The 20626-nt window shown below is 41.7% G+C and overlaps 1 protein-coding gene across 1 annotated transcript in view; it reads left to right on the top strand.

Annotated features, from left to right (window-relative positions):
- Window positions 1–20626, top strand: part of PEX14 (peroxisomal biogenesis factor 14) — a 77833-nt gene that overhangs the window by 16617 nt on the left and 40590 nt on the right. The window contains exon 3 of the mRNA XM_084300361.1: window positions 19873–19957. Coding sequence (XP_084156487.1) covers window positions 19873–19957 — 85 coding nt within the window. The remainder of the gene's footprint in view (window positions 1–19872; window positions 19958–20626) is intronic.

The raw sequence follows: 20626 nt of genomic DNA, 5'->3' as shown, positions 1-20626 counted from the left end.
TCTGTTAGCAGTATGGAAAATGTGAAAATATGTACACATTTTACTTTCTAGTGATTTATCACTGCTTGCACAACAGTTTGTAAACTGTAAGCTTAATATTAAGTGCTTTATGGTCGTTTTTTGGGTGTTTTACTTTCTAATCTGCCCCAAGAAGTGTTGTTTTAATTTGCCAAAATTCTGCAGGTTCGTTCTGGAAGTCAGTTAACTCGCAGTGAAAATCTACAGCCACTCCATCACAGAAGAGTGGAGTTACATAAGTACAAAGTCTGTATACACGAGAACAGAATATGACCCTAGTTATAAAAACTGGGTGTTTTTATACAAATATAAAAACTGTATTCTGCCTTACGACAGAATTCATCGTGGTCATAGATTTTCCTCCAGTTCAGTTTGCAGGTTTGAATGCTTTGCAACTGTTTATTGCCATGATTTATATTATGATCTTTTGCAATTGCTATTGCAAAATGAAGTGCTGGGGTATCGTCCAAGGGAGGTACGCTCCTAGCCCACCTCAGCCTGTTCCTTCTTGTTAGAGAGTTTAAAAAAAAAAACAAAACAAAAAACCGGGGCTGATTTTAAATGGAGGATTCAAGTTTGGGTTCTGCTCGTAGTCTGAGGTGGGGCATCTCTCTGAGGGTGGAAGTGCTGGGCAAAGCCCTATTGCCACTGCTCCGAGAACATTTGGCTACTCCTGGCCAGCTGTTGTGTACCCGATCCTTTATTCTGATCGGGAAAGAAGAAGGTTTGGTCTTTATTTCTTAAAAGGAATGTAATGGTTGCCAAAGACAGCAGAGTGTTGGCTTTAGGACTTAAATCATCTCCCAGGACTCAGCGCCGAGCTGGGCTAGCAGCACTGCAGGACTCCTCGCCAGCATGGCGTGGCAGGGACCCCCCTCGCCCCCCAGGAGAGGAGAGGAGGGGAGAGCTCAGTCCAGTCCATTCGATGCTTGCCTTCCCTCTGAAGCTGCCAAGAAGGATGCCAATTTTTCCATTTAGCTGCCTGTTGTATAGACCTTAAAAGGGAAGGTTTTAATGCAGTTGGCTGCTATATAGACTGTTAAAGGGAAGTTATTTATTTTAACTGGCTGCCGTATGGATTATTACAAGGGCATTCTTTTCGCTGCAGCTGCTATATTGACTAGTGAATGTGCCGGGCTGTATTGCTGGTAGCTGTCATATTGACTGTTACAGAAAAGATCTGTATTTAAGCCATAGCACAGCACTGGGATCTCCCAGGCAGGATATTAATGCTAATTCATCTGCTCACCCCCTGCTGTGAGTGTTATTTGTTTAAATCTGTAGAATCCCACAGCGCGTTTATATCCTCTCTAGAGTGAGCTCCGCTCCCTGTAATTATTTAACATTATATGCTGATATAAATTGTAACAGTTAAAGAATGGTAATGAGTAGCAAAAAAACACAAACTTAACCTTAGAAATGGCAGAGTCAGCTCTTAAAACAACAGCCAGCAACTTTCGCTGTTCTCTCTCTTTTCCCAAGTCCATATGCACAATATTGTGCATACATTATGTGTGTGCGTGTGTGTTCATGCTCGCACTGGCAACTGTGCCAGGCAAGGCTGTAATTATGCAGAATGTACTGTGAAACTTCTGCACACACTCCTAATTACATACAGTGCCTACGTACGGCAAGTTTTATCTCTCGGCAGTTGAGCTTCTTGATGAGTTGGCCTGATAGGTGATGTGAGCTGGGGTATCAGGAGAGAGGAGACGGAGCCCCTGGGTTCCTCTCCTAGGGAACGCGTGGCCGAAGGTTAGGCTGCAAAGCCATCGGGTGTCACTGTTGCTCTGCGTAGGCTCAGCTCGCAGTGGGTTTGTCTGGCAATAAAAGCTGGACTTTGGAAGTAGTATTTGGGGCTATAAACATCTGAGGCATTTACACATAATTTATATGTAAAGTGCATGTCCGTGCAACACCACTGACGTGTGGGTGGAGTGAGCGGAGGTAGCTCTGTTGTGCGTTAGATGATTATTTTTTTAGTTTCTGTTGCCTATTATAGCATTCTTGTCCCAAACTGGCGTGCAAGATGGCCAACCACTGCCGGGTGGTGGTTGTGCTCTGCTTCAGGCGTGTCTGCTGCTCGTCAGCGAAGGTGACCTGATTCCTGCGTGTAATTTGTCTGTGGACATAAAGCTATGGGCAGATTGTTAATTGTAGGAAAAAATGTTTTTATGGTGTGCGCAGTTATGGTGTAGAAACAACAAAATTGTTTAGTGTGGATTTTTGAAGAGCTTTGGAGCAATTGGGCTTAAAAGGTACTGGAGGAATACAGTCTTTTAACTGCGGTGTGTGTGTAAGAGCTCATTGACAAAACAGATTTGCAATAAAACAGTTCAGCAATACAGTATGAAAACTTTCACTGACTTAAAATGGAAAAAAAAAATGTGAATAGGAAAGAAAATATATGTTCGCAAGAGTTCTTTGTACTCTGTGTCCCTTCTGATTTCAGGTAGGGAGTAAAAGCTGGCGTAAGAGGAGCTGAGCTTGTACTTGATTTGCAGAGTAGCGTGATGGTCGGTTGGGCTGCGTTGGCAGCATGGACCTGTGCCAGACTTCACCACAATTCATACTGTGTCAGTTTAATAAATGCACTACTTAAATTATGAAATTACAAAAGAAAAAAGAGAATGCACTTATTCAGACTCTTAATACATTAAAAATAAGGCATTAAAACACTGCCTTTTTTTTTTTCCTTCCAGAATCAATAATGAACAGGAAGGGTTGTAGACATTAACAGTCATGGACATTCAAACTCTTATACATAAATTATCTTAGAAAAATGCACATAAGACTTGAATAATGTAAATACATTAATGCATTTAATAATTTAAACATTAAAGCGCATGCAGGAATTCGTGGCAGAAGCTGTTCTGAGATAAGGAACGGTCCTGGAAGTTGTGTGTCCCAGGATCGATGGCTGGTTTCTCCTTGAGAAAACTCTCAGGGGAAGTCAAGCTGTGCAACTAGAGCGACCGCCTGTCCTGTGAAATCCCAGGACGTTAGCTAGCTCTTTTGCTTTTCACTTCCCATTCTCTCCTCCTTGTGTGTGAGCACACATGTACAGAATATCCCGTGGTCCAGGGAAGGCCAGTGTACATTTTGTCATTACTCTTTTGCGCGTATGCTGCTCTTTGGCTATGAATTAGGTGTAGCAGCTTCAGTTTTTACCTCTTGGCTGGAGGTAAAATCCCACCAAATGCTAAAGAAACTGCCTACAAGAATTCACAAGGCATGGTATTACACAGGGTAAGAACTGTGGATGGTATCGGGGCTCTGATCTACCAGTTCTCCTGAGAGACAGGAATATGGAGTCTGGAGTACAAAGAGCAAAATGGGGATCCTGTTCTTCCAGGGCTTTGCATGGACCTGTTATTCAGCCTCCATACCATCTGCTGGTACAGCAGTGTCAGCGGGGGAGCGGGAGGCTTGGGGAAGTAGTAGAGCTCTCCAGGAATGCTCGTCGCTTTCTTGGAGCCCTGAAAATAATGAGGTTGGCTCCAGTGTAACAACAAGTAAGGGAATGATGTTCTTGCCTCTCCTCTTGACTGCAGGCTGAAGCAGTCAGCGCTGTCACAGCATCTAACTGGCCCACCGGGGTCCCCCTCATGCCAGGCATTTTCCTGAGGTTTTTGAGCTGTTTCATTTTTGCTGATGTAATTAGGTTTGAAAGGTGTTGCAGCAGCCCCTCGTGCCGTATCCCCTTGGTTCATTGCCTTGCTTTCTCTGTCTCTTCTGCAGGGAAGAGGACAGGTGCTTTGGAGGTCATTTGCACCCCTCAGTCCCACTCACGGAGTGGTAGAAGTTCTCCTGCTTAGATAACTTCGGATAACCTAGATACTGAAATGATGGAACTAATAAAAAAGAGCTTAGTCTGATCCCAAAGGGGGAAGAGTTGGGTTGGTTAATTAAAGGAGCCTGGCACAGGGCACCTAGTAATTATAGGTGCAAGAAGTCTGAATTTGAAGAGGACTGTGCAGCTGGAGAAGGATAGGGAGGCACCCAGAACTCTGCAGGCTGTGGGCAAGAATGCAGCAAAACCAGATCTGGAAATCAGACTCTGGCAGAATTCCTTGGTGAATTCTTATTTATTCCATTTTTTAATGAGGACCTGAATCTCTCCTTATGCATTTCTGTTTTTGCATGCACATGCGTACGTACAATTCCAGTTACACCCTATGGCTGGGAGGGTGGTTTTATTAAAGACCAGAAGATTGAGAGACAGATGTTTTAAGAGACACAGGCCTTGCCCCTGTAAGTGGTTTGGAATAATTAATGCTGACTGCTGCATTGGTTGTATTATCGATGATGCTACCGGGTCTTTATCTCAAGCATCATCTCAGCACCCATGAGTCTGTATCACTGTAGGGCAGAGCTTTTGAAGGCAAAGGGGCTGAAGCCACCAGGACCTGCTGGGAAATTGCTTCTAAACTCTTATGTAGGTGTAGGGTGGGGAACAATGCTATGTCATCACCTGCTCCTCTTTATAGTTAAGTTCCTTAAAGCAGTGTTTCTCAAACTTAGGTTATGACCCCCAAAGGGATGCAAAAGGCTTCAAAGGAAGTCACAAAGTTACTCGCCAGTAAACAGCTTTCTACTTTTAATTGCTATCAGGAGTTCTGTTTCTCCTGGTTTGAAGAGTTAGCATTTATTCCAGTAACTCTCGTTCTCCAGAAGGAACTTGCTGCCGTTTCAGCTGAGGAATGTGGGATGAGCCACCAGGACAGAGGAGTGCAGAAGGGAGTCAAGCATGCAGAAAGTTTGAGAAGCAGTGCTTTAGCAAATTTCATTTTCAAGGGACAAGCTCTGCAAATGTTCCCTGAAATGGATCTATTAACTTTACCTGATGAAAGCTAAAGACTGGTGTTTAATCCTCAGTGGAGTTCTCAGCAGTCCCCGTTTGGGGAATGTAGGATTTGTCTGTGCAGGAAAGTGTCATTTGTTTTAGTGCCCGGGACTAAATAATGAGGCTAGGAGACCACAGCTCTTATCCTACCCTTCCAGCTGCCTTGCTGTGCACCGCTGGGTGGGTCACACCAGAAATTGGAACACTGATTCTAAGGGACCCGAGCTCAAAAGAAGAAAAGCACCATTTTCTTCAAATTATTGAAGACAGTCCACAGAAGAAAATTGCTTTGAGAGTTTGACTTGTGTCCTGCCTGTATGTGCTCCTTGGCTGTTGTAAGAGTAAAACAAACAAACGTTAACTTGAGGCACCTCCGTTTATGTTGCAATGGACTAGGGGAATGCTTCTGGTCATTTTTTTCCCTGGCTCAGGTGACTTTACAGCATCTGATCAGCTGCATAAAGCCAGAGCTGAATGCTCCCAATTTTCCCATCCCAAGCAGGCAGCACCCCTGTGTACCTGGAATAAATTTTGAGCCTCCCACACCTCAAAGGCGAAGCATCGCTGGTGGTAGGAAAGAGGTGTGTCTCTTGCATGTGGGAAGCTCCTGCAGGGGATTTTTCATAATCCAGGGCCTGTTGAGGAGAGGACTTGAGTGATGGGATGCTCTGGACGTGGCCTGCAGGGAAAACGGAGGAGTGGGTGGGGATCTCCCTAGGCTCTCATGGCTTAACGGCCACATTTAACTGGATTTCAGAGGCGTAAGCATTTTTAGTAAATACTGCTACATCACAGCCTGCTTTCTGCTTTTCTAGCTTTGTCTCCATGGGGGTATTCCATGCGTTATCCCATTTCACAGCCTGAACTTTTGCTCCTACTTAGAGGATTACGTGGGGCAGAGCCGTAAGAAGAAAGGGAATCTTGCCGCTACCCCACCCCTTTATCGCTCCATGTATATCTAGCTGTCTGCTCTCACAGGGGCCAAGCCTTCTGCCTTCCAAAACCCTGCTCTGAAACTGCTGATTCAAGCAGGTAGCAACTTTAGGGCTCCTTGCAGAATAAATGCCTCTTGCTTGCTCTCCTGGCACTGGGATTTCCTCCCTGATTTATCGTGCTCGGGTCCGCTAATGTCCCTTGACTAAACTGGGCACAGTGCGATGGTGTGAAGGTCACTTTATATATGCCATATACATTTCCAGAGACGTGGTGGGAGGGTAGGACATCTGAAACAGCATATCCTGCTGGGAGAAGAAGGAAGAAAAGGATCGCCTGGCTCTTCTTTTCACAGCCTCTCGTGGTGGGATGAAGGTTTTGACAGCCTAATTCAGCATTTAGAGAAAGATAGAGCTGAGCAGAAAGCTTCTCCCCCACCCGCTCCTTACAGCCCAGCTGTGACAAACAGACAGATAATTAACAAATCAAGACCTTCTATTAGCCTTGTCCCCGACGCACTGAAGCAGCTCCTATGTTGCATGTGTCCTTTAGCAAATGTCTGTGCTTTATGGCTACGGAGAGAGGTAGTTAGATCACTTCAGAAAGGCGAAGGGCGCTCTAAGGTGTCAGCGCACAGATGTTCCCAGGAGTGGAAGAAGTTGGCTCTGAACGAAAATGGTGGGCAGGAGGTGGGAGGACTGTACTGTGGTTGTTCGGGTGCAGTGTGTTAGTGTGAAGCATCTTCTGGTAATAAAGGACTGAAAGGGATGCATGGAACTAGTGAGTCCCTCCATTTTTTTTCAGAAGATGACATAAGCTGAAGCAGCAGTTGATAGAGCAGGGACTAACCATGACTATAAAAATTGCGTGCAAGGAAATGTGGTTTATGGGAGAAACAGATCTTAACATTACGTTGTGGGTAAGGTGTTGGTGCCCTTTCTTTTCTGTCGTCAAGCTGTTGAAATGCCATGGGCAAGCCCCAGGTAAGCCACCTCTTCTTTGCTGTAGCTCCACAGATTTGGAGCAGAATGAGGAAGAGTGTCAATGTCCTTGTTCAAGATGTTAAATACACACAGGCCATGGGTTCCAGAGCCTAACACATGTTAAAGGAGAGAGACAGGTCTAATTGCATCAAAGCCACTCTTAAGTTCATGTATGTGGAGCCCATCAAGCTGAAAGCATCCAGACAGCATCTGCTGTTATCAAATCACTCTTGAGTCGAGCTAATTAAAATAGAGCTTCATTTTTCTGAACCATTGTTTGGCAGGAATTCGAAACAGGTCTAACCCAATTTCTTTGTGTTTATGAGCCTTTATTATATCAAAAGTACTTTTCTGTAAATGTACAGGGCAGTGTTAAATGAATTGATCCGCACTGTATCACTGTAGATGCACTATGGACTTCCTAATGATTTCTCTTCTAGTTTTTTCCAGATATACCCCAGAAAGCTTGCTATGTCCCTTATCGTGTCATCTTTTTTCTCTCTTTCCCTTTCTGTCTCACTCTCAAGAAAGTAAATGTCCTTGTATTTCTTTATTTCATATCCTCCTCCTCCACTCTATTGGGATTTTTTGTATTATTAAAACATTTACACATTTGCTGCCACATGCAAATGCAGAATAATAAAACAGGACTCTTTATACTCCAAACAGGAGCAGGAGGTCTCTCACCACTGATTCTTACCCAGTACTCATCCCAGTTGATCACAGGGGAAGGAGAGGAGGGGAATCTAAATGTTGCTGTGTTGAATCTGTTTGGTATAGTGTTTTTTTTTTCCCCCTTATTTTTTTTATTTTAAACATTTTACATTTCAGCGTGCAAATTCCAGGTATCACATTCCTCTTTATAATTTGCTACACACCAAACACAGAAGTTAAAGAGACATAGAAATTGCTCCCTGAAGACAGGCTGTACTCCTAGGCATCTAAAAGGTAATTCATGAATATTTGCTGCAGAAAGAGAATACCACACACAGGGCCAGTCAGTTATGAACATGTGAGAATGAGTAGCAGCCCAGTGAAACAGCAAAGTCAGGAAATAACTACTTTTCAGGTACCTGGTACTTACAATCCAAGCTGTTCGTATGTTTAATTCTTTATTTTTAAGTAGTGGATTCATACTAAGGAAAAGAATCGCAAGGGTTAACATTAGGTAAAAATCCTGACAGTGATCTGTAATGAAATCTTCTCCCTAGAAAGGTAGTAAAGACTTGAGGACTTTTAAAAATAGATGGACAAAATACAGAAAACAAATAGGAGGCAGCAATCCTGCAATAGCTGAAAGAAAGGAGCCCTTTTCATTTTTTTTTTTTGTACTTTCTGTGTATTTTTAGGAACTTTGCTTCTTTTAACTAAATAAATTCACACTGGAATGGAATTTCAGTACATTATATTTTTCATTTAATGCAGCCTGTTCTGAATGTGTATATTCAACTCCTCTGTATGAAGTTTAAGAGCAGCATGCATGAATTAATGCCGGAAACAAGTGTGACATTTTTGCTGTAAGCAAACCAATGGGTAGGGTTCAATGAGATGCTTCCAGACTTATCAAGTGTTATCTCATGCTCTGTGGTTTTAGAGAGATGAAGAAAATTGTTACTGAGAAGTTTAGTCGTTTGTTCATTGACAGTGACTCTCTTCTGATTCTCTTTTAAAAAATAAGTGAATTTAATGCTGACAAAAAGCAGCAACAGTCATAGTATCCTGGAAGATAAAGCCTCAGATGGAGCATGGGCATTGTACTGCGTGCTTTTTCTGTAAATCTTGTAAAAGAGACCTAGTTGGAGGGCACTACGACTAAGTCTTGACTAATCTCACCATTAGTTCAGTCCCTCTCTTGTCTTTTGAGACCACCAAGGTGGATAGGAGCATACTTGCCTTTTTGACAACCGTCTCATCACCGTGATCGGTTTTCCAGCAAAGGGCCATGATGTAATGGTTTTGAGAGAGAAGAACTTCTGGTAGAGTGCAGCAATAGCGGTAAAGGTGAATCCAGACACTCTCAAATGGAAAAGTAATTCAAACGACATTTCTGCTCGTGTCATGGTGAGCACAGAATGAATGTGTGAGATCTAAGAATATCTTCATAGGCTCCCCCAGCATTTCCTGCACATGCAGTTGTTCCTGTGGTTGCTGCTGCAGAAAGAAGGTTGCCATTCTAGCGAGAAACGCTTGTGCTTTTTTTGTTTTACAACAACAACAACAAAGTCAAGCATTTGGTCGAAGGATCCAAAAGCCCAGGAAATGCATCTCTAGGGCTCCTCGTCAATTTGGAACCTAATGAAATATAGAAAATACTCAATAAAAGCGCCTTTATTACTTTAAATGTTTAAATGTGGAGTTTTTAGCCATCAGGTTAATGTTTTTGTATCATTTTTTGATTTGATTGTGAGCACTTTTCCAGGTATCTCTGCCACTTGAGCACTAATTGGATTTCCACAGATAAACGGTGCTAGCTGCAGCCCTTACATCACTGCGTTTTTACTTCATCATTATTTTATTTGTTTTTACTGTAAAGGTTAATAAATCTTGGTATGTTTAGAGTATGAAACAAGGCAGGCAGGCTAAGAACTACAACATGTAGGGGCGAAGTTTTATGTGCTGCTCTCTCAAATCCGAGGGGTGGAAGGAGAAACAGGGAGCCTTTTGTGGCATTTCTAATGGGCTGTTGGGTGCGTTAGTCAGCCAAGTAGCGATCCATAATCCTTAAGATAAAAAGCGTTGATCTCTCCACTAGTTCTCAGACAGAGCTGTAAGGCATTTGAATTGGGTTACCATTGATTTAAGGTGGGGAGAAGACTGAGTAGCATGGGTCTGCTTAAAAAAGGATATGTGGAAATTATTTAATTTTATTTACTATTTTAAAGAAAATTGGAAGCCTTTCAGTGCAAGTGCACCCGAGTTCCCTCTGGATTCGGAAGGAAGCTAATATTCCCTAGTCTTTTAGGGAAGAGCTAGTTGAATGCAGATTTTAGTCAAGATTTGGACCACAAATAAATTTCAGTAAGAATTTATCAGCATCCCAGACACTTGTTGTCTCACCTATTTGTTCAGAGAAGCATGGTGGGTTTTTTGTTTGTTTTGTTTTGCTTTTTTACCATTCTCCTGATTTCCTGGGAAGGTGAATGTCAATTCCTACCACAGGGAAGCTGCTGCACTGTAACCCTCAGTTTCCAGCCACAACCACAACACACAAGCTCTTTTTGGCCTGGCAGGATTAAAACGGGTGCATTTCAAACACTTCCTCCCATTTTGGACTTTGTGGAAGTAGAAATTGATTGAACAGCCTGTGTTGGGCCAAAGCAGAAGTGAAGGCTGAATCTTCTTTCTTCTGTTACAAAGACAGGAGGCTGCTACGGGTGGGTGCAGTACTGAGCACAGCGTTTGCAGCGCCGCCGAGTCGAGCTTTCAGCTCTGCCAGCTCTCAGAAGCAGTAGTGCCTGTTCCTACATTGGTGCTAATCCCTTGCTGTGATGTGGACCCAGATTTCAGAGAGATTGCTGATGCTCTCTGCAGCATTTGTCAAGGAAAAAGGCTGCTTTCTTTTTTTCCTGAAGTGAGTAATTGTTTATTAATTTTTCAGCACATAAAGAGTATAATTATGATAGTCCCTGACATGTGCTGGCTGTGCCAAGGTTTAAGGAAAACAAAAACCAGTAGAAGCAGAATTTTGAAGCTTCTCTGATTTTGTAAACCTTCCTGGTTTGGACCCAAATTTCTGTGTAGAAACTAGGCAGGAGCACCCTGGTTTGAGAATAATTGTCTCTAGAACCAATTCCCTTGGACATTTTAATTTAGCTTACAATGGTGGGATCTTACTCAAGTGTTTCAAGAGATGGGAGCTGGTGATCAGAACAGTACCCACGATTTTTTGGTGTATGCTGTCTCCTGTATAGGTGCAACAGCATTCTGAATTTTTCCTGACACCTATATGTGTTATTTCTTTAAGCAGAGAATGTAACATATCAATGAAAAATGCCAGATTTTCCCCATGGGGAAGCAAAATGGACTCATTCTTTGTAGAATATTAATGCCGTGGGCAGCTACAGTGGAAATGTTCTCTGTGTTTGCCCTTATGTTGTGTTTCACTCCTTTTCTAGAGGAAGCATCCTGAATTGCCAGGGCAGCTCAGTTACTTTTGAAACTGCTCATGCAAGTGCCTACAAATGAAGGAGAAATGTTGTGATGTGTGCTTCCTTCTGCTGAGAACTGGACAAAGACAAGGGACGCAGCTGCTTTCAAATCTATAAAATTATTACACTTGCAATCCCTACAGACTAGGCAGCTCTGGCCAATCAGATTTCTTGCCCCTTACTTATTTTTTCCCTTAATGGGGCAATTAACAGCAGGAACAAAGTGCACGGTCTGCTCAGTCTTTATTATTTGTGTTGTAATAAGTGTCTAGGAGGCCAGTTGCAGACCAGCACCAGGCACTCTGCAAATATAGAGTAAAACGACTATTCTTGTCCCAAAGAGCTCTAAGTAAAATATTAAATTTACATTAAGGTCTTCAAGTGTTCCAAGCCCTTCTTCTTTTGCTATTACTTCTCAACTGCTGTGGTTTGCATGATTTATTGTGCACCTGTCACAATTTCCAGCTTCTTTAATCTTTCCAACATGAAACCTTTTGTTTGCTAGATTTGCCAGAAACCAAGTAGTTTCCTCCTGTAGCTCCTTATGTATTCTGGCTTTAGGATCTTCCATGTAATACCAGCGCAGCCCCCTGACTTCTCTCCTAATAGTTTGGGGTTTCGTTGCAGGAGGCATGACACTGTTTCTAAGCTGCATTTCCTATGGAGCTATTAAATGGGGTGCTTGAAATAGCAGGTTCAAGGACTATTAGCTTGCTGATTTTTTCATGTCCATTTGAGTTACTTTAGTCTGAAACATCTTTACTAGCATCTTCCACAGATGGGATCTACTTCCAGTTCTTTTGCATTAAATCTAAGCTGTCATATTCCTAGCACTTGCCAGTCTCTTGACTGTGGAATTAGAAGGATCTGTGTAAGTCTGAGCAACGATCCCATCCTGGTGCTTCTCTCTGATTGATGTCGCCTTCTGGAGACTACCATTCAATGGCCATTTGAAGTACTCAGGCACAATTGTTAGATGTGACACAGACTTCTTATTCTTGAGTCATCTTCTAGCTCCCCAGCATGTGAATGAAGCTCCAGCAGTCCTTTTCCATGCTGCAGTTAAAAGAATGAAGACGTAGTAAGTTACTGGTTCATTGTTTTTTGACTTTGTGCATGTGTGAAGGTAATAGGGTAAAAGATTTCTTCCCATAGCTGTTGTGAGCTCTTCAGCAATGGCAACAGGGGGAGAGCAGTGGGAAAGGTAAGAGCTGGAGATGCTGCCCATCTGCTCCCTGAAGATTCGTGCTTTTTTAATTTTTTTTTTCAGTTGTGGAGCCACAGAATGATCTCACGGTTCTGCTGTAGTGAGCATCTTGGACACTGAGTCATTGCATTCCTTTGGAATGATTCAGCTCAACAACTTGACACTTGCATTAATTTTACAGCACAGAGCCTCAATGATCCCTAAGCTTCCTTCTATAAGAAGGGAGAAACGAGATGTATAAATTGGGTATTGCCTGAAAAGTTTAAAAATCAGCTTCTCTTTAGTCAGTTTTAACCTTTCGTCATCTGTCTGGCACCTTTCTTGGGTCCTGTTGAATCAGTTTGTTGACCTGATCATGGCACGCTGGCTTGAGGCACACTTGGAAGCTGTATGCCTTACCTACTTGCACGAGGCACTGCCTCTCTAGTCCATATATTATCCGCAATGATCCCGTGCATTCAGCGCTGAGGTTATTGCCATTTTTATGTAAACAGAACTTCAAATAATTTGCTGCCAGTTGGATCGCAGGCATTATCTTCCCTCCCCTCCATCCTGTTCATCTTGCTCTAATACCTTCTTTGGTGGTTCTGGTGGCTGGAGGAAGCTTGCAACTTAACTTTAGGCAGAAGTACAAAAAGGGGATTTTTAAAAAGTTTCCCTCCCAAAGTGAGATTATATCTTTCCTTTTCAGTGAAAAAAATGAATGTTTGAACTCCAGATAAAAGGTTTGTGCTACTTATTGCTTAAAATGTATTATGGCTGCATTTTCAGCTGAAGACAAGGTTTGCTGTTCTGCTAATACTTCCTACAAGGTGTTTTTCTAGCATTTATCACTTGCCTGTAACAGTTTGTGTGGCCTTAAGCCTGGTGTTACAATGTCTCATTTGGAGCTGTATTCCTTTTGGAATTAAAAGAATACAGAGCACATTGTGTGTAGAAATATAGTTATTGTACATTTCTTTTAAAGCATGAGCAAAGGTTTCTTCTTCCCTTCAGTTTTACGCATGGAAATGTTACCTGAATGAGCATTATTTCTGATAAAAAGAGAGGAATTTTATCAGGATGTCCACTATGTTTTAAATTGAATCAGAAGAAACTGAAGATGGCAGAGATATTTCACTTTGAAAGGTGACTACTACACAGACGAAGTTGCTACTTTTCATAAGGGTTTTCACTCCATATATCATTGTGTTTTAAGAGAGACTTGGGTCAATAATACCATGCTTTAGAATTCCCTAAATACATATTTACACAATAGACCTTAAAATATATTAGTCTATCATGTCAGCTCCTGTACACTTCTATCAGGGATGTTTTATGTCCTTAACATATGATACAATAAAACTTTATTTTATACAGCATTTTTCATACAAATTGTATCCTGGAATGCAGCGTGGGGTTAAATAAGACTTTCGCAAGGTTAAAATTAAAAAAGCTGGAGGGTGCAGGAAAATTAAGGGGTACGCATGGGAAATATTTAACCGAACAATGGGAATCTGGATGGAGAGGCCACAGTGCTGGGAGAGACCGTGAGGCTCATTCAAGCTGCAGCTCGAGATCCCTGGAAATGGTGAGGTTATGTGAGGAAAGACTGGTTCGGTGTGAATAAAGAAGGTGGAAAGGTCATGCCTCTCCGAACAGCTGGAGGAAACGCGAAGTGCCTCCTGGAACAAAGAATCCGAGAACGGGGACTACGTGGAGTCGCTCCTTCGGAGCAAGAATAGCAGAGGAAACGGGGGGGAAAGTGTGCTGAAAGGAAAGAAAGCAGCTGAAAGCGTGCCCCAGGAGCTAACCTGCGGGGTGGGAGGGATGGCAGCGGGGTGGCAGCGTGCACGGGGGCTTTGCAGCGCCTGCCTCCACGCTCGCACGCGCAGGGAGCGCAGGGGTCTCGGCTGCGCGGGGGCTGTCCCTGGAACCAAGTAGGCACAACAAGATGACACCAAGACAGCTCAGCTTGGGATTTTTTTTTTCTGGCTTTTATCAAATTTTTTTTTTTTGGTCACCCTATTAATGTAAATTAAGTAAGGCTTTTTTGTATGTGATAATTATAGATAAATGTATTTAAAGTAGATCTGGATTTTGTAGTCCTCGGGAAAAAGAGGAAGAGTAATTTTTCCCCCCGTCCCTGTCATGTGTTCATTTTAATGAGCAATTTTAAAAAATTGAAAATAAAAGAGGAAAATGAATAGGTGTTGAACCAGCCTGTGATATGTAAATGCCAACTAGTAATTACCTAAAACCTCAATTTTCTTTCTGTTTCATCTTGCAAAACATTTCATTTCCACTGAGTGAAAACACTTAATTTGGGCTCCGCCGCTGAAGCCTGCCTCTCAGCACCGCCGCCCGCGCCCGCCTCGGCTAGGGGGAGTCCTGGCTCCGCGCTAGCACCCGCTCGCCAGCCCAAGGTTATTCCTCCTGCCGCCTGCTACCTCCTCGCTGCTGGATGGAAATTCACCTGCCCCCAGCTCACATTCGGGTTCGCTTTCGGGAACCTCGTTCTTTCAAGGCTTCGTGAAAATCGGGTGGCAAAGTCACGGCTGGAATTTGTTTTCCTGCCTTTTGTCTGCTTGCTGTTACACTCGTGCTTTCGAGTTGGGTTTCATTCATACGACTGTCAGTTAGAGTTCTGGGCACCTGGGATTTTTCCTTTTTAGTTTTTATTGCCCTTTTTTGGTTGCTCTTCTGTACTCTTATAGTTCTGGGTTCTTAATTTCAGGTACGGTTTGAAGCTTGTTCCTTCCTTGCCTTTGTTCTTTTCTGGTTCTGACTCCTGTGAATCTTGCTTTAAATTGTATTCATTTTTTCTTTGCTCTGTTTTACATGACAGCTTTTTTTTTTTTTTCTTTTAAAAACTTTTCTCTGTACAACACTGAGATCTACCAAACTTCGTAGCTTCCAACATCCTCTCACAACAGAAATAAATCCCTGATTCTGTCCATTTTCACCAAGATTTCAATGAAATCCTAGGAGCTTTGAAGCTTCTATTTGCCTCCCTTGCCTGACCTGCTGTTTCTGGGAAGCATCACTTGGGTGTTTGGGGACCCAGGCCGGTGGGTTGGGACGAGGCTTGGCCAGGAGGAGCATGCTGGCACTGGCGCTGCGAGGTGTCCCAGGACCCCAGCTCCGAGCGCTCTGCCTGCAATCGCGAGGCGCAGCGCCTCTTTAGTGAGATATATGGCTTCATAATTAGCCCCTTGCATTTTTTCACGAGTGCTAGCATCAGCGTTCTATGATGTGTTTCCCTGATTAACAGCTGCTTTGCAACTATTTCCGTGTGCCACCGCTAACCGTATTTGTCAAGTTAGTCCTGACAGAGCACTGCTTTCTTACCAAAACGCAGCGTTTCTCTTCGAAGGGCTTCTCGTGTTCGTCGCAGTGCCAGGCTTTTAAGTCAGCCCTTGTTAAAACGTAAGTTGGCTTTAGCCTGATGCTTGTTAACAGGATTCTGGGTATCTCCTTTGGAGTAGGAGTGCAGAAACCTTTCACAGACAATTTAATCTTCGGAGCCTTGCGAACATACAGCCGTACACTGAGGGGGTGTTGCTGTAGGCTAATATATTGATCAGTTCCATTTGCCCTATAGCTGTGGCCTTCTGCTCTGGCTGAAATAGGTTGAGTGTTTGTTGATACTGCCATATTATTATTTTTTAATACACTGGGAAAAAAATTAATTCCAACTTCTTTTACATACGTCATGTATATTGCCAGTGTTGATTGCTTCCGCACATGTAATGTAAACTGTCTGTGCATAGTTCATGGCCTGTGCCGCCTCTGCTTAATGAAAAGAAGTGTTGCATTTAAACAGATACAGATCCACTCAGAAAGACAAAATACCAGCCCTTGCAACGTATAATTCAGACCCAACCTTTACATCACAGGTCATCTCAAAGTCTCAGTCTATCAACAAATGCTGTTTAGTAATAACCTACAGAGGGTTCCCAGAATTAGGAAATCTATTAGAGCTCTTACTGGCTGCACTCCCAGTGGTGTTTGCTCCTCTTCTCCTCTTTTACCAAATCCTGTGGAGCTTTTAGTGATGAGGGTGGTGGTTTTTTTTTGTGTGTTTTTTGTTTTTTTTGAGATGGTAGAAAGTGGGCATTTGGTACTGCAATTTAAATTTGAAGGTTTATTTTTCTAATGCTAGTAACTGATAAAGTAGCTTAGACTGCTTTCCTGCAGTCTTGAGCATAACAAGAAATAAGGCTGGCTTCACCTTCCCCATTAACACAAAAGGGAGGGAAATTGAGGGACCTTGGCTATAACGTCAAAGTGCCGTGCTTTGGCCCAGAATTTCACCAGCCTGCTGCACTCCCACAACATCTGCAATAAAGTTCTTGTCTCCATTTTATATCTTTGACATTGGAACAGAATATTTGGCCTGAATTTATGTAATTTGGCCAGACGCAAATATAATCCATGAATAGTAGCATTCATCTTCTAAAATCAAACTGGAGGACAGGACTTGCCGCGGAATCCCACCCACCACCACCCAGAAATACGCCCAGAAATATGTTCCCCTTCCATGTCACTGCAGGGGAAGAGCTGGTGGGATAGCAAGTTTATGGGATTAACTTGTTCTTAAACCCCAAATATGTTAGCTTTCATGAAGAGAAATATGTAACTGATCCGCTAGATAAAACGAGTTTGCTGGCCAGTGTGTGCTGGCAATCTAAGAATCGGAGCAGTGATACAATGCACATTATTTGGCAGTGTCCTAATACTAGAAAAATTTGGAGAAGTGTTACAAATGCAACAGAAATAGTACAGAACAATGTTACCAGCTGAGTCAGAGTGCTATTTGCTGCATGATTTTTTTTCGGCTATACATAGGATTGCAAAGTCTTCTTCTCATCTTCCCCCCTCCTTCTTTTTTTTCTGTTTTTTAAATTATGGACTGCAGCTGCCCTTGTTTGTGCAAAGAAAATGATCCATAGAAGGTAGGAACGTTCTTGGGTATGTTTGTTGAAAATATTGGCATTTTGACATGGCCAAAATTGGTTCGTAAGTATAGAAGATTGGCTCACGTACACAAGATGAATTACAGAAATGAAGAAGTTTCAGCTCAGCCTACAGGAGAAAACGCAAACGCAAAAATATGAAAAACGTGGGATTATTCGAAAGAAGAGTAAATGTTCTTTTTTTTTTTTTTTTTATGAAGTTTGTTATTGCCTGTAATTTTATTTTGTTTTAAGATTAAAAACTTTGTGAATAATGCAGGAAATGATGCAGGGAAGAGATAAAATAGAAGTTTATTTTGGAGTGAATTTTACTACTGAAATGTTTACATTTTTGCAAGGCAAAAATAAGTTTTAATAAAGAGTTAGAATCAATAAAACGTTAAAAGGGTTGTGATTAAAATAGCACAATGAAAAATACTGTTTATTTCTTACAGGCTTTTTTTATGCTTAAAAAGTGATAATTAAATATGAGAGCTTGCAGGATTTCAGGTCTGCAGGCCTTTTGTGTCTGTGTCTCTCGCTCACGAAATGTGGGAGGGAGTGTTGAGGAGTTCCTGAAGAAACAAACAAGTAATTATTGTTAGAGGGAAAGTGGTTTTGATATGTTCGCATATCTGGTGGTCTGCTCGTTTGGGCATCTTTCTTATTCAGCATATTACCTTAAAGTTATTAGTTTGTGTGCTTCATATTTCTGCATCTGGTGTAGCAATATCAGCACTGTTTAAATATGTGATTTGCCTGTCACCTGCGTTTCAGCCGGAGAGAGATCAAGTGCACATAAATGAGACCAAAATGTACTTTATGTGGGGTATTTTGCTGTAGTATTTTATGGTTTAAAATTACTGAATGTAAACTTAAGAAAAAAAAAAAAAAAAAGAAGGAGGAAAATAAGAAAAGAATGAAAAATACCCCCTTCATTTTATCCTCCCAACTTCGAAGTGTGCCGGGACTTTGTCAAATTCCCGTTAAAATAAATATGTCAATTTCATCTCTCTTCCAAATTCATTTATCATGCTTTTTTAAAAGGTGTTTTCTGCTTTACCTGATGTTTAAATTGGATTCGCTCGTTTATGCTGTTCTTTGCTGTATCCCCCATGTTTTTCTTAAATGAATTAGTAATGACAGCGTACTCCATCATACCCTCTCTACAGCCACTTTAAGGGAAGCCTGGTGATCTAAACCTTTTAACCTATTAAAGATGATTTTCCCCAATTGAATCAGACCCACCACAGGTGTAATAACTAATCATTTAAACTACACCTGCTATTATGTATTTTTAAGCCATTATGCGTGTTGGATAGATGATAATTCATGTTTATTGCATTGTCCAATGGATCCGTTTTGCCTACACTAGCCTGATTAATGTATTTAAAGAAATAAGAGATGCAATTTAAAAAAAAAAAAAAAAAAAAACATTGATGGAATGCACCGAGGAGTACATTGAAAGTGCCATTAAACCCATCAGAACTTTGCTCTCTGACCAGAAATGCATATTCGAAGGCTTTGATTCAAACACAAAATGAAACTTGGTGATTTCAATAGTGATGCTATTTTGTCTTTCTTTTTCTGCTGTGAAAAATTTTGAAAACCTTTTCGGAACTGAATTTCTGAAAGTGTTTTAAGTAAAACTCTTCAAGAGCTACCTAACATAGGCCTGCCATGTGCCGCCATTTTAGGAGAAAGCACGGGCCTCTGTTTGGGGGAAAAAACCTCTTCCCTGTTTATGCATGGTTATTTTTAACTAGAGAGGAAGGAAGTCATCTCTTCCAGTAGTTCACATAGATGCGTCCATCTCCTACGTGCTGTTAACTTTAAGCAAATTATTCCCCCTGATGCCACAATCAGAGCAGATGCCTTTGTACAGAAGTAAATCGAATCAGCTGTTTTTCACCAGTGCGGCAGCATGTAATAATGTGTGTAACAATATAGGAGTGTATGTGGAAAGTTGACCTACCACACGAACAAAAAAAGGAAATACCTGTCACTGGCACTAAATCCTGATGTGAAAAACCGGTGCCATTGTTGCTGATGCCGTTCAGTGTTATCCCAGACTTTATCCTTTGTTTGGATAAGTGAGTTTGTTTTAAGTGCTATGACACCTTAAAGAAGCACGTAGAGGAAGTCGGTCATTAGACAAAAATGATCTGTGATTTCTACCAGAGCGGAACATAAAATAACCACTCACCAACCCACTTATGTCATGAGAAGTGACTTTTTGGATATTTTTGTTGTGTGATCAACAACACGGGAAGTAGCTTCTTTTCCAGTCGTGACAAGCTGAGGTTTATTTATAGCTGACAGTGAGTTGGAATGATGGCAGAAAAGGCCTTAATCTCTGAGAATTTGCAGGGAACTTCAAGTCAGAAAGAAAGGAATCATTCTTCCTAGTAAGAGTCTAATGTTGCAGATCACATGCGATGTCTCAAGGTTGCCATGAACTGTAGGAGCCAACTTAGGTAAGAAGATCACTGTAAATGACAGAAACTTCTGAGAATCTTAATAGAGATTTTTGTACAGGTCAACCTGCCGAAAGAGCAATTCAAACAGAAACTTCTAGGTTGAAATACTGTAATTTACTGATTACAGTTTAGCCACAAACTCTGATGCTTGTTGAACCATCTCTGAAAGTTGGATCTGTGTCAGCTCCAGACTGTCTCCATGTGTTAGATTCGATGCCTTCTTTGCAGTACAAAATGCATAATGTAAAATAGGAATTTGCCCATTCCTAACTTGGATCTTTTTCTCTCTTCTGTTTCTCCAATCCTCCTACCCTCATCAGATTGTGACAGCAGTGAAGTTTTTACAGAATCCACGAGTTCGCCAAAGTCCTATTGCAACCAGAAGAGCATTTCTGAAGAAGAAAGGTATGGACTCTTTAAGTTTGTGGTCTCAGTGATAATGAGGAAGTTTGAGTTAGGGTTAAAGCCAAGAAGTATTTCTATGGAAAACTGGATTCTAAGAACAAAGCAGGTAGTCTGTCTGAGGAAAAAAAAAAAAAAAGTTTTTAAGAAATACCACTCTTTTCTTCCATACTGACTAGAGCAATATTGGCACCAGATGTGGAATTGTAGAACACAGAAGACACATTGGAAGTTCTCACGTTAACTATTATTGCACATTTTCTGAGATGAGGACGGTTTAGAGATGTGGAATAGCTGGCCAGTTCTAGTCTTCGTGATGTTGGCTTTAGAATGACCAGCTTCTAGGTGAAAAGGTCGATTGTTTCTGAAGAGAGCCAGGGAGAGGAATGAAGGGCGAAAGACTTTGCAAAAGTAAACAAGATCAGGGTAAGGTTAAGCTTGGGGTCAACCTGACTTTCAGGCTGAAATGGTAAATTACTGACTGAGTTTAGTCCTTTTCTATAGCAGAGAAAGAACAGATCCTGACAAATCCTATATTGTCTTAGACAGGTGGAACGTATTTTTGCATTGCCTACTGAGAATTTATTTTACTTTTTGATTTATAAAGGAACTACATTTTGTTTATTTTTTTCTTTAATATAAAGTTTTGTTCAACAACATAGAGTGCATTTC

The sequence above is a fragment of the Netta rufina genome (genome assembly GCF_964035555.1).
Source record: "Netta rufina genome assembly, chromosome: 22".
Taxonomy (NCBI): Eukaryota; Metazoa; Chordata; class Aves; order Anseriformes; family Anatidae; genus Netta; species Netta rufina.
The sequence above is the reverse complement of the archived record's forward strand: the minus strand, read 5'-3'. Positions and strand labels throughout refer to the sequence as shown.